The sequence below is a fragment of the Tachysurus vachellii genome, chromosome 22, assembly GCF_030014155.1.
Source record: "Tachysurus vachellii isolate PV-2020 chromosome 22, HZAU_Pvac_v1, whole genome shotgun sequence".
NCBI classification, from domain to species: Eukaryota; Metazoa; Chordata; class Actinopteri; order Siluriformes; family Bagridae; genus Tachysurus; species Tachysurus vachellii.
In genome coordinates, this window is record NC_083481.1 from 12,375,373 (window position 1) to 12,390,469 (window position 15,097).

At 40.0% G+C, this 15,097-nt stretch overlaps 1 protein-coding gene across 1 annotated transcript in view; it reads left to right on the plus strand.

Annotated features, from left to right (window-relative positions):
* atp2b4 (ATPase plasma membrane Ca2+ transporting 4) overlaps positions 1-15,097 on the plus strand; it is a 92,045-nt gene that overhangs the window by 29,742 nt on the left and 47,206 nt on the right. The window contains 1 exon segment of the mRNA XM_060858491.1: positions 4,945-5,389. Coding sequence (XP_060714474.1) covers positions 5,194-5,389 — 196 coding nt within the window. The 5' untranslated portion in view covers positions 4,945-5,193.

Below are 15,097 nucleotides of genomic sequence, written 5' to 3' on the forward strand. Positions count from 1 at the left end.
ACATCTTGGCTGCAAAAGCGCAGTGAATGGAGCCCATCGCTCCTGATTTTTAATCACTGCTCAGAGTATGATGTCAGGTTCTTGCGGCGGCTCGGCAGCCTCAGATTGACGCATGAATATGCATGAAGAACTTTACGTGGGCAGCTCAGGCACTTCCCTCGCTCGCTCCACACTCCACATCTGCCCTCGTTGCACCAGCTCTGCGTCTCTGTGTGGGTTTCCAGCATTGCACGACTTTAACACATGACCGGTGCCAGAAATTTACAGACAAGAGCGCGAGTTGTTCTCTGTGCAGCAGTAACGCACCGTTAATTGAGAACATCGAAGGCGACTAAAGGCACAGAATCAAACGAATGTGTAATTGAACATGCAGAACATTTGTCTGTTTTCTAAAGACAGTTTTTTTAATATATACTGTATATAGGCTGTTGTTGGAGGGTGCATTTTTCTTATTTTCTGTTTTACCCGTATTCTTCTTGGTTATTGACTTTTTCTTTAACCTGCAGCATATAATATATTCTGTATATTCTGACCTGGGGAAATATCGTGCTTTTATTGCTAGGAGACGTCTAGGAGACCTGTGGTGGTCAAGTAGGTTCTGTTGGCCAGGGACCTGTAACATTCACACATTCAGTCTTTTAGTGACAGTTTTGTGCGCCCCACCCCCCCACCCCCTCCACCATGCCTATTTTATCATCCTGACAACTTTCTTTAGTAATTTTCTTACACTTCATCCTTTTCTCCTTCCCTTTTTTTAATTGTTTCTATTAAAGTGCCATAATACAGCACAGATGGGGTATGGACATCAAGTCCCAGCGAGATGCCACTCCAGACCTGCGGGGCAAATGACTTCCCCCACTTAATTGCACTGTTTGATTTGCCTCCACATACTTAACTCACACCACCTAAAAGGTGCTTTAATTTCCCGTTCATAAAAGACTTCTGAATCTCATGCAGAATTCACACAAGACATGAGGAGACATGCTGTCATGGACAAAGAATTTCACATTGCGTCCAACTTTGTTAGTCAGACCAGATAAATCCAATTCTACACAAGGCTCTAATAGGAAATGTATATTTTTTCCCCCATTTTGATCGATTGGTCTATTTTCATCTGTTTTGTTAACTAACAGCTGTCGTGTTCGACGCTTTCAGAGCCGTCCGTTGTGCATCGATAAATCTGAACTTGCTCTTCTAGATTCGAGTCACATCAGTGTTGGATGGAGGTGCTTCTGAGGCCTGAGTAAAACATGGTGGAAAATCGCAGCCTCCATCCATCATTAAGCTACTGTGTAAGGAGCTTCTGTGCCTCACTGAGCGCGCTCAGTTTCCAGATCCGCAATTCCAGCTAAGCCACCATCCTGTGCACTCGAGTGCATTTTGAACAGTCGGTACATCATTAAATTGATTGATAATTTTGCACATTTATAGGCTTTTTTTTTTTTTTTTCCTTTCCTTTTTTTTCTTTTTTTTACACAAAAGCATTAAAGCTGTAAATTTAATTTGTTAAATTTAATAAATTTAAACATTATTCTCTGCAAAGTAAACCTACCTAATAATAGAAATGTCCTGAATTTTTTTTTATTATCATTATTATTTATTGATTTGATTTTTTTTTTTTTAAATTCCTGGTCAGCTAGTAAAAATGATTAGTTTTGCAACAGTTGCTTGACTCCTTTGCTCATGCTGCTCCATCCAGTTATTTATTCTTACACAACACCACCCGGGAATTTCTGGTCTTTTTTGTTAGTTTCTTTTCTCATTTTTTACTGTTTCCCTTTTTCCTCTGGCAGCCGGTGACATTTTCCTCCGGACGACGCTGCTTTGTTCGCAGTACCTGACATTTCCATTACCCACGATTTACACACATCTGTTACATCAGGCTAATGTGAGGGTTAAACTCAATCTGATCTAATCTGGCTGGCTCCATGCATCACGTCCGCACAAACACACACCCATCTGTTTGAGTACAGAGGGAGCTCTACTGAGCTTTCTTCTTAAGACATCCATGGTGGTCTATTCCCTGTGGTTTGATGTCAAGGGTCACACAGAGGTCAGTGAATGCAATTTCTTTTGCGACTGCACTGCTATAGAACCACATCATCACCGTCTGCTGTTCTATTATGCACCATTATATCATTAGTCCTGAATTTGTTAAAGCACCAAAATGCATTTTAGGGGCATTTTAACATTCTACAAACAGCCCATAAAGGGAGCAGATATTACAGCGATGTGACTAAGAATCCCCTTAATTTCTTTATTGCAGAATCCCATTACTACTTGTTTATTCTCTGCATTACAAGCATGTACTCTTGTCTGTAGGAAATAAGTCAAACTCCTCAGACACACCATGACCAAGCCCTCCGGAAACACGGCCACTTTACTTCGTGGTAACGAAACCCCTGGAATTTAGTGCCTGCCGACCTGTAATACCTAGAGCACTTCAGCTGATACGCACCAGTCCTGTTGCATTATGGGATTCCGTTGTTTCCATACTGCAGCTCCTCAGCAGAAGCAGTAGATCATATGAACATTTCTCTCCTACTGTTTTATGAATATTGAGAATGTGGACATGCATGCTGCTTTTGGTCTGCGGTATAATAGTGGAGTTGGGACATTAGGAAGCTGTTAAAGTAATCCGTCTCTGCAAGCTTCTCTGGCCATGTTCAAACAACTTGCTCCAACATGCTTTAAGACCATTTGTGCAATCTTCTTGTTTCATATTCTGTATCTCTCTTCCGTCTGGTGTCTCGCCTGACAATATCCAAGGTGGGTTGGTGGAGATTATTTTACAGCGTAATTAGGTTTGGGAATTGATGTCACATGGTGCTGTATTAGTGGATTGTTCTGCTATTTCAGAAGGGTTACTTCTTCATTTCTGAGCTTCTATGACAATAACAACACGCATGCTCAAAGAGATTTTCTGTTTTATCGATTTTAGGCCCCGTGCTTAAACCTCCAGAGGGATGCCAATAATGATTTAATGACTAAATGACTAGTCTTTTTTTTAAATTTTTTTTTATCACTGATCTGTTCAAGATTCCATACACAGAGGAGTAATGATTGACCTGATCTATCTGCTGATGACTGAACTCCTCTTATAGTTCCAGACTTCCTGTTCATTTGGGCAATTAAAAAAACATCCCTGTACAGTTTATGCATGAGCTGGTAACACAGGAGCTGCAGGTTTATATCTGTATTGTAACCCAAACCTGGTATTAGGATTCGACTTGTTTTTTTTTTTTTTTTTGTGCTAACTGGGTGTTTTATACTGTAGCAGCATACATGCATAATGCTTTATCTAGTGTATAAGTTTTGTTGGATGTATATTTTTTGTAGACATTTTAAACCCATAGCTGTCCTGGTGTTTCATGGGTACCACCGTGACCCACTGTATGAAAGGTCTATCTAACCAGATGACTGACTGACCAAAGTGACAGTCCTGCCAAAGTCGCAAGATAATTCCATCACTCTTCCAAGCACACACGCACAATGTGACAAGCAAAGTAATGGCTCCCTGAGTTGAGTTTTATCTCACACTGGATAACTGTCTACACCTCCATCACCACCACACAATTTAGGCTAGTAATTATGTATATTTATAAAAAATAATTGCTCTCAAATGAGACATGATGCTCAGAATCAGACCCACATTCTGTCTGTAGTCTCTGGGTGGATACACAACAACAAAAGCACAACTTGTCTTAAAAAATACATAGTAGCCCTAAGCATGTCTAAATGCTAGATTTCTACCTCTGACAAACCATCAATATACACACACACATAATCATATAGAAAAAGTGAACAAAATCCAAGGATACAAATGATACGTGTCCAATACTTGCATCAGTAAATGATGTCTTACCTTTTTACTTATTCTAATCATAATAAGGGTAAGTGCAAGATTGTCCATAAGCTACATTATAGTAGATAACTGCCCTCTTCCACATACATGAGCTCACAGATATGCACAATTAGGTAACAGATCATGGAGATCGACAGAGAAGAGTACGGAATCCCTACCACACGGATAGCACGATAGGTTTTGCCGGCTACACATGATCTCCAGACTTAAAAGCAAGCTTCTTATTAGAAGATTCTTTTTATGCATTAATCCCGAGTGAGAAATTGCCTCATTCGAGGATTGTTTTTTAATCATCCCCCGGTTGTTAATTTATGGTCGTGGAAGAGGTTTTTTTTTTTCTTCTTTTTTTAAGTGGACCCACTGGAGCTGGACCTCTGTCTCACATGGACACGGGGATCTTATCTAGACCACTGGCAGAATTTGTACTGCAAGCTTGATTGAAGACCAAAAACCCCACTTAAACCCCCTTCTCTTTCTCCCCCTCTCCCTCCTCTTACCTTTCTTTCTAATTTCTCTTGTTCTCATTCTTTCTCTGGCTCACTTCACTCACTCCGATGCTCACACACATGCAAAATAAACTGGGTTGTTGAGTGGCAGTAAAACAGTGAAGCAAATGACTTCTCTTCTCTTCTCTTTTCTCATGCCAAAACCACGAATTACAAAGAGATTTATCATTTATATATGACCATAACAAAATGGAACTGAAAATGGGATGGAATTTGTGCCTTTTTTCTTTCCTTTTTTTTTTCTCCTCCAGTCTTTCTGAAATCCATTTATTTTTCTCCCTCGAACAGAAAGTTATTTATTCTTTATAAAAGAAATCCTGACTGATAGAACTATGTCAAAGAGACTTCAAGACGTCGAGACGTTCCAGGTTTTATTTCATTGTGGATTTTATTGTCAATTCGAGAAACAAAACCCAAGTCTTGCTCATTCTGGGACTCGATGGTGTCAGCGATTTTCTTTTAGATCACTTGCATACTTTTCATTACAGTTTTAGCAACAAGGGCATTGCTGAGTTGCTTCACGATCCATTTTATTTTCTCAAATGTTTTTTTGTTGTTGTTGTTGTTTTGCAGATACTTTAAGCTGAAGCAAACCTACGTTTTAAGATGTGGTGACCTGCTTGCCGTGGACAGCTGTTCTCTTTAGAGCTTCTTCCTCTGATGGTTCTCTTCCATTGTTGTGCAAGACGTCAGTAACACTCTTCCCTCAGAACTTGAAAACTGCTCAGAGAGACACCAATCTTTGAAAGCTTTCCTGTTAAAGTCATACTCTTTGTGACCGGTCAACCCAGAGCGTCAGAACGCCAGCCAGAGAAAGAAAGCATGGCTAACAACACTGTGGACCACCCACCTGGGAACTCTGTGGCTGAAGGCAATCATGATGGGGACTTTGGCTGCACGGTGATGGACCTCCGGGAACTGATGGAGCTCAGGAGCGCAGAGGCGGTCAACAAGATCAGAGACATCTACGGAGACGTGCAGGGGATATGTCGTAGGCTGAAAACGTCTCCAATTGAAGGTGAGACCACACACACATACAGTACATACACACACACACACACACACACAAACAGCTACATTCAAGTAAGAAATTGGAAGTAGATATAATATAATAATATTCCCAAGCAGTTATTGTGCAAATTTGAAAGCAAATTACAAAAAGTAGACCCGCCTAATTTTATGGCATTTTAGCAGATGGCAAATTACATTTAGCTCATTTATACAAGTGAGCAGTTGAGCATTAAGGCCCTTGCTCAATGGTGGATTGGTAGTGCTGGGATTTGAGTTCACAACCTTATGATCAGCAGTCCAACGTCTTAACCACTGAGCTACCATCACGCCTGCTTTAAAGGCAGGTAATTCATTTCCATTAACGGTCAACACAACTCCTTTCAAACCTTTTTTTTTTTTTTGTTTGTTTTAACGCTACATGGAACCTCTTGCATCTTTGCAGATTAAGCCCCAGAAGCGACAACACATGCAGTGAACAATTACAGTGTACTACATATACGTGCTGTACTGACAGATTAATAGAAACATGTATCAAAATGGGATGGGATCACATAAAGTTCATTCAACCAATTAGATTTTCACTAAACTCTGGGGCAGTTAGGACTGACACCGGATAGTGTGCCCTATTACACCAGGGCTACAGGCTGTAATATTGAGCTGACATTCAGTAAAGCTTTTGCTGTGTGTCTCATATTTCTGTTATTTATTTCACCACATTACATCTCTCAAGCACGTACACATGCGTGCTGCCGCCGAACGGAGCCAAGCTTCATTGCAGTGGAAAAATGATGCTAATATCCCATTATATAGATACGTTTCCTTTGTTTTGGCCATTGGGCCAAACTGAAACTGTTTTTGATCGTATTTAAATCCTGTATAGCTGCAGATACATTTGAAATGTGTTGTCCTGTAGATAGGGAAGAAAATGATCTCTGTTCTGATTGTTTTGTAATCCAGCTACAACACATCCAGAGAAGTGAGCCGATTGAACTACTAACCGAAGAACTCTGTATACTATAGAAATGCTGTATTCCTTCATACAAGAGGAAGTACTTTGTGTTATGGCCTTCCTCTGCATTCTCAGTGCTGTATCCAAACATACTGTATGAAAGAGGTTTTTTTTTGTCACTTCACCTTTGTTGACATTCATTGTGTAAAACTGTGGAAACTACACAAACTGTTTAGACGGCATGTGCCTCCCCACCACCATTTTGGTCAGTCATTAACTTCCCACCCACTCACTAGCTCTGCCCTATGATAGGACATCAATCAACCACTGACAATTTAGTCTAACACGTGCTTCCTTGAGACACATGAAAACAGTCAGCCACATAATCTCGAACAAATGCCACACAATAACAGACACAGAAGAAAGTGCTTTCCATCCTTTTCTGCATACATGAGCTTACAGATGCCCATAACTGGCTGAGAGCGCGTACGCCATCCCTCACACCGATAGAGCCAGTTCTTGTCCCTTGGCTCCTGACGATGGACCCACAATCTCCTGAGAATGCTTTTCTGTTACGCCTTTACACACATTCAGAATAATTACCCGAATTTCCACTGGTGTTTGTCATTAGCCTACATTTTTTTTATTTCACCAACATTTCCTTCTTTCTTATAAAAGCGGGTACTTTTACCTTTCCATGCTACTGAGTGGTATCCAAAGTTGGAATGTCTTTTGAATGCTATAGAATTATCATTTCCCTACACTGCAACTAAGAGTCTGAGCCCAAACATGTTCCAGCTAACAGTGCCCTTGAACACCACATGAGGTCTGTCGAGACATTGTTTGCCAAGGCGGGTTTGGAAGCACTCCTGCACACAACCCTGGCCTCAACACCTTTGGGGTAAATTGGAACACTGACTGCACACCAGACCTTCTTTCCCCAACATCGGTGCCTGACCTCACTAAAGCTTTTGTGGCTGAACGGCAACATTCCATTTCGAGTGGAAAGCGTTCCCAGTAGAGTGGAAGCTGTTATAGTGTCAAAGAAGCGTAGCATCTGAGTGGCAAGCAAAGGATTTTTATTTACATTTAATTCTTTTTTTTTTTTATTTTTTTTTTTAAATTTACATTCATTTTCCCTGCTCAAGCAAGCAAGCGTGTTGTGGCTACAGCATCATCTACATCAGTCCCCAGTGCTAAAGGGGTTGAGACTTGCAGAAAATCGGCTGATGGCTTGCAAAAGGAACCAAAGGAAGTGTCCAATTATTGAGCTCACTGACTTATTATAGTCCCTTAAGTAGCATTTGATGGCTTTTTTTTTTATTTTGCTCACAGTATGGCTTCTAGCTATTTGCTGCTCTAACATCAGCTCAAGTGGCAGATTATGGATAGGAATTAATCTTCTTGCTTAACTTCACCGATCTAGAAAGTTCATTGCCAGTATCTGCAGTGTTGTCCGAGGTGCCTGTAAGACTAGAAAGCTGTAAGCACTAATGGTCCAGCCAAATGTAATGGCGCATCAAAGGATTGATCCCCGTGTCCTTAATGAGCCAGAAGCAAGAAACCTTCAGTGCAGCCACACATGATCATGCCACAAGATTTCTGACCCAATGCACTTAGAAAACTTTTGGCACCGCACCACTTAGGGTCTGTGGCCGAAACCGTTGGCTCTTCAGCCTGAAGGGAACGACAGTGTTTTGGAGAACAGACCTAATCCTCACTATTTCAACATATGGCCTCAGTAGTCCATTCCAGCACTGAAATTTCTTCCATGCCATCTTCCTAATTACTTCATAGATCATTGCTCTGGTTCCATTTAGTAATCAAGGGACAGATATACTGACGCTCTGCACACAACATATTACTCATTTTAATGAAGGCACCGTAATTGTTTTCTATTCCACCCATAGGGGAGTGGGTGGAAAATGCAATGTTTCAGCCAAATTAGATAAGTGTTTAGATTCTCGGGTTGATCTTGGAGATACCTTGCTTCGGAATGCAGGATTTTTTGCTCTGCTTTTATAAGTGGACGGTACTTTAGGTGCTGGTTGTTTCTATGGGCACACATTGTTCACAGATCAGGAAGTTTTTCCTGAAAAATGTTTGATGGCTCAATAAGGTTTTGGGGTTTAGTAGATGGTGTGGGAATCATTAGATCTTATAGTGGTGCTTTGTGAGCTTGACACAACTGTAGCTATATTTGTTTTCCATTGCATTGTTGCTGCCCAGTGCCAGTATACACTTACTGCCGGGTTCTCAATGTGAATGCACCATATTTAAATAGGTTAAATCTGATTGGACATATATCTTCGAAGGACAAAACAAAAGACCGATACGCAAGTTGGAATACATACACAGGGGAAGCAAGCACCAAAGTTTCGCATTTCGCCATTAGCGGGTTGGCCATGGCCAAGTGGTCGTCCACTGCTTGGTCGTCCCCAACACTTCCAACCTTTTTGTGTTTGTTATTACGATTAGCAACAGTGACGTGTGTCAAGTGCTTGCCATGTTTCCTCTTTAAGTTCAGTACAATTTTATTTGTTTAGCACTTTTAACAATGGCTTTATAGAAATATAAAAATACAGAATCAAAATGACACCGTTTAGAATTTAGAATTCTCATCCGGGTGACTCTGGATATTGAGATTCTGAATAATTTAGTGAGATTATAAATAACAGTATACAGTCAGGTGGAATTGTGTAACCAGGAGCCACCTCATGGGTATGAGCATCAGCAATTTCTGAATTCATTAAAGATAACGTAAGTTCCTTCCTGCCGCAGACTTTAGAAGTTCAATGATGGAGATGGCATCTGAAAAAAGTAACATGAACGATGTATGAATAATTATAGAAGAAAATCTGTATTTTATTTTTATTTTTTTATTTGAATGTTTGGAAAAAAACAACCAACACAAAACTACTTCCATACAAAACGTTGGTATGCTTCCAGAGAAGCAATTGTTTTTAGAAAATACTACATCTCCGATATTTATGGCGTTGTCGGAAACGTGCGAATGTAAGACAGCTGGCTCATAGTCACTGAATTTTGCACCTAAACCAGGTGGCTCTATAAATAGAGATTAAGAGTGATTTATGAGTCATCATTAGGGCTGTCATGAGCTGCATAAAGGCAGTTTGATTGCAGCTGCAGAAGGTCTTTTTATTATAAAGGAAAGAACGGCAATTTCAAACCCAATTTGAGGAAATGTTTCAGTTTATAGTGCGTCATCTTGATATCTTACTCACCACCTGCAAAGGTCAAAGTGGCAGTCTGTAACATTGGACCATAGTGTCATTAGAAAACTGCTTCTACATTGCGGCACACAGCCAATGGTTGACCGTCGGTGATGGTGGCACACAAAGTACACATCATACTCCACTGGGGTGCTGTTTCCTTTTTTGGCAAAAAAGCAGAAATGGGATGTGATAAAACATGTTTGTGGCCTTCATCACATCCCTCCTGTGAGCTGCTAGGACTATTAAGACAAAGTGAGTACAGATCGAACAAGATAAGAATCAGTGCTTCAGAGAGATCGAGATTCTATTCTTTTTATGCTCCTTTACTGTAATCGCTCAATGCTTTTGTGGGTTATCATAATGCATACAATAGCTTGAAATGTAACCGCCAATCTAGATAACATGCTAATTGAAGTTGTTAGCTTCCGTTTAGTCTTCGATATATTATTGGTCCATCCTTTTGATCAGTGTGAAGGTGGCTATTAGCTTTTAAAACTAAAACTTACAGCGAGCAAGTAAAAAAAAAATAGAGATAATTACATTATAACAGACTAAAGGATACCTAAAGTATGACTGTGTGTAACTGTATATTATGTTGTCATCTAACAACACGTCTAATATAGCATATCAAAAAAGGCAGCAATGTTTCAGTTCAACTTTCTGTCCTTATTCAAGTCTAGCTAGCACATTTATTTTCTTTCCATATGTTTGAACTGGAGGTGTGTACACAGGGAGTTAAATTGCCATTATGCTTCAGCGTATCCAGGTACCTGTGTATTGTCTAGTTGTAGGTTTATCCGTCACTGACACATGTAGAAAAATCCTTCCACTGGCTTCTATACAGTATATCAGTCGATGTATGCCGTGTGGCGTGCTTCGGGATTCGGAACAGGTGTGTCAAGGTAAAGCTACACACCAAATGGAATCAAAAATCATACACACATCAGATTTATTTCCCTATCCAGAGCGAATTACCAACCATTTGAAAAAGGTGCAACAATACAAAGCATTTAGGTCATTTGAAATGATTCATGACTTAAGGCTAGACTGAAAATCTGCCATTTGTCCAAGTTCGCCTTCAGTTGCCTGGGTGGTAAAAAAATGGTCATTTTAAACACAAGGGCCTAAACAGCAAGTAAGTAAGTTCAGGAGGCAGAGTGATGGAAAGGGCCATTTTTCCTCCTCAGCTTCGGTGTATAAATAATACAAATGCCTAGTGTCCTGAAACTGAAGACCTGAGTTGTAAAGTTGATTCAGAAGTCGATAGTGTGACCCCAACAGGGGAAGGGTTGAAACCATTTTTAGAACAAATACACACAAAGACGTAGTGTCTGATCCCTGGGGGGTTGTGCACACAGAACAGAAATGCTTTATTATGTGTTGGAAATTCTTCTTTTCCCCTGACCTTGACCTCTCCCATTTATCGAAATTGAAATTTCTCCCAAGACAGTGAGGAGCACCGAGGAGCTTTCTCTTCATCTTCCACTGTGAAATCTGATAGCTCAGGGCTATGTGTGTGTGTGTGTGTGTGTGTGTGTGCTGAGGTGTGGTTTTATACTGTGTATGTATGAGAACATGATTTTGATTTGAAGGCTAAGCACATCAGTCTCCTCTGATTATTTGAGGCAGCGTGGGTTAAGAAGCTCTGGTAAAGGGTGAGGCTTGGGCAGGGTCCAGGCTTAGCCAGAAAATCTACACCGAGTGTGTGTGTGTGTGTGTGTGTGTGTGTGCGTGTGCACTTTGTTTGTATTGAAAAAATAGGATCATTGTTTAATATTGCCTCAACTTCCTCTGAACTTCTTCACGGAGTTCTCAGATATGGAACTCTGTGTATCTTTTCTTTCTTTCTCCTTATTGTTTTTTTTATCTAATAAACCGCATTTTGCTAGAAATACATTTCCTTTTGTTTACCTGAATTTTCCCCTGGTGGCTTGTTTTCACAGCGTAATGGCCAGTTACCACCCTCAATAAAAGGAGAGCTAAAAATATTCCCACAAAAAGCTCCCCTCCAGCACTTTCTATTCTCAGACTTTCTGAACGGTCCGAACGGTCCATATGTTGTTTTCATCTCCTCGTAGTCCAGGCAGAATGGCCATATTTAGATTATTCAATCCTCAGTTACAGCCAACAGGGGCTGCACGTTTGTGCATTTTCCTGCATGTTATGAAACCGGGATGAGGTGAAATGATATTTATTTATTTATTTGTTTGTTTGTTTATTTTTGTGTGAAGGTGGTGGCGGTGGTGCCATATAATGATTTTCTGTGATTTAACATCAGCCTGAAAATGATAAAAGTCTGCTCTTTTTTTAATTTATTCCTACCCAGAGAGAAAAAAAATGATACCTTTAAGTTAAGCAGGGGAAAAAAAAAACATTTGTGACACCATTAGGCTTTTTTCAATGCTCAAGATTAAAAGCAGGCTTTTTAGATTAAAAAGTGGTAATGGAAGAGGCGTAGCTGATGTGGAGGAGGAGGAGGAGGAAGCTGATCCTGAGCGTGTCTGCAGAAACCGAGAAAGCTATGTCCCTTTAGATATTAATCATGGACGTGGGAAATTAAGAAAGAGAATTAGAAAGGGACTGATTACATGTGCTGTTTTTTTGTTTTTATTTATTTACTTATTTGGATAATTGATTTCATCACCAATTCCAACCAACCCATGCACACAAATATTGGCTCTTCTTCTTCATCTTCGTCTTTGTCTTCTCCTTCTTCGACGAATTCTTCTTCCTCTTCCTCTTCCTCTTTCTCTTCTTTGTTTTTTAATTGACATCCTACACCAGTCAGTATTCACATGCATTCAAATGTTAGGTTTTTATATTTTTCTCACATTTATAATAATAATAATAATAATAATAATAATAATAATAATAATAATAATAATAATAATAATGTAATTATATTTTTGTTATATTAATATATAAATATATATATATATATAATTAATACTACTAATAATAGTAGTAGTAGCATTTTTTTTTTTTTTCTTCTATGCCAATCAGTGTTCACATGCATTTGAAGGTTGGTCTTGGTTTTTTAAATATTGATTAATTGATTGGTTGATTGACAGTTTATTGCTCATTATCATGAAATCCAGCACTTCCTGCCTGTACCGTCTCTCCTTAAACTGAAACAGTGGAAATTTTTTTTTGCTGTATTTTTTCTGGACAGTTCAATGCATCACGATTATTTTAAGTGGTAAACTCTGTGCCAGGAGAAATCGGTATCCCACAAGCACGTCATTAATTCTGCTTCAGCTTATGTACTTATTAGTAAGTTAAGAAATAGGGTCATTAAATCCTGATGCTCTTTTGCTCATGCTATTAGGTTCAGCCATGTAGGTCACTTGTCCCACGTTCATTTTTTTATCGAATTGAACCAAAAGACTAGGCTGAATGAACCAACCTACAGTAACAGTTACTAGCTTTCTGTCCAAACATTGATTAGTTTATTGATTCAGTCATTCCTATATGCACACACATTCCTTTTCTGTGACGGTTACGTTCTGTGTCAGTTGTTTCCTGTGACAAGCCATATGTCAGGCTTGCGTTTGAATGTTTGTAGACTTTGGCCGTTACTGCAGCATACAGCAGTGCATACAAAGACATGCATATCGTAATTTGCTCTGAGAGGCTTGGGGTTGCTGGCACATCAACTGCTCCATGTTTGCACTGTAGATTTGTCAGTAAAGAGAACTTTGTGATCTTTTTTCCGTGTGTGTGTGTGTTTAATCAGCTTCGAGTCTTCCCACTGCTGGTGTACGTAACAGGTTCTGCGCTGAAACGACTGATCAAGAAGAGTAATGTTGTGATGGAAAGATGGATAAGCTGTGCTGAGGCCAAAACCTTCACTCACACACTCGGTTGGATAGTGCAATGGCTGTCCTCCAAAAAGCCACAGCCCTTATGCCGTCCATGTGTTCAAGAACTCAATCACTGCTCTTGGCCAGGATTAGACCAGAACAACACACAGGACGATGGTGGGCTGTGCAGATCACAGATTACTGCATTACCCGATATTAGCGTCCAGTTTTTTGACCCTGGTGTACCTGGTGTACAACACTGATTGTGCAACTAGAGGATTAGAAAGTGCAGTGTATGTTACTGTAGTGCTGTGAGTGATGGTTCACTTTGATGATTATGTGCATAACCCAGCCCCTGAGTGCTGTGATTCTCCCGGCATAACATGTACAGACGAGCTGCTTGTTGCCCGTCTCTCTCTCATTCTCTTCCTCCACTTCACTTACTCTCTGCTCTACTCACTTGGGTCCAGCCTGTTGAAACTCAGCCTGTTGTGCTTGGCCCTCCTCCCAGCCTGTGTGACCGCTGCAGCCCCTATTAACGGTTCTGCTCCATTGCCATCACAGCTCTCTCTCTCTCTCTCTCTCTCTCACTCACACACACACACTCTCTCACACACACACACACACACACACACACACACACACATTTGCAGCCTTCTCCGTCAATCACCTTCACACCCACACCTCCTGAGATGACTAAGGCAGTCTGTGACTTCTTGGCTCTTGTGAATCTCAGGAGAATCAGCACAAAAATAATATTCATTTTGGTTTTTCTATTAACTGAGATGTTTGCAGGACTATTGCAAGTAATCAGCTACACAGTATATCATGATTAGGTGTGCTGCACTTAACACCGAAACGTTCCAACAGCATTATTGCATTAAGTACGCAAGTAGCAAGAGAGAATTGAAGAAAAACAAAATATAAACCCGACTTATTTAAACTGTTAGCATTAAGCAGTTCCTTACAGCCTTAAACTTTAATAACGATGCAGTTTGTAAACTCTGTGGAAACAAAAACTAAACCCAAAAATAGGCAAATGTGAAAGTGTTCCAGACAAACACAACAGCAAACCCAAATAAATAGTAGTGAAATCTGGGGAACAAACAATACAAAACAACGTGAACAGTGGAAAACAACAGCAAAACTGAAAACACAAACATAAACGCTACAGCTAAAACGTAAACGCTACAGCCAAAACGTAAACACTACAGCCAAAACGTAAACACTACAGCCAAAACGTAAACACTACAGCCAAAACGTAAACACTACAGCCAAAACGTAAACACTACAACCAAAACGTAAACGCTACCACTAAAACATAAATGCTACAACCAAAACAGAGCAAACTCTCAAACACATCATTATTAACTAAACAAACTTTTTTTTTTTCTATAAACCGTTCACATTTTCCTTTTAGATACACTGTCAGCTTTACATGCTCTTGATAGGAGTGTATGAAATCCTGCTTAAAGGAAGCCAGTTATTAAGCAGAGCATATATTTCCTGTTCAACAAGAAGTAGTTTTTAGTTTGTTAGTGTGTTTATTTGGGCTTCACAAAGCAGCTGTTGTTCTACAGAAATGTGAGCATGGTGACATTTTACCTGCAAAACCTCCACTGATGATGAATGAAGAAAAAAAATGGGGGGGGCAAATACGGTGTGAGCCGTAGCAGGAACAGGAGTCTAAATCAGCATGAGGTTTATCATTAGCTTCCCACTTTCCA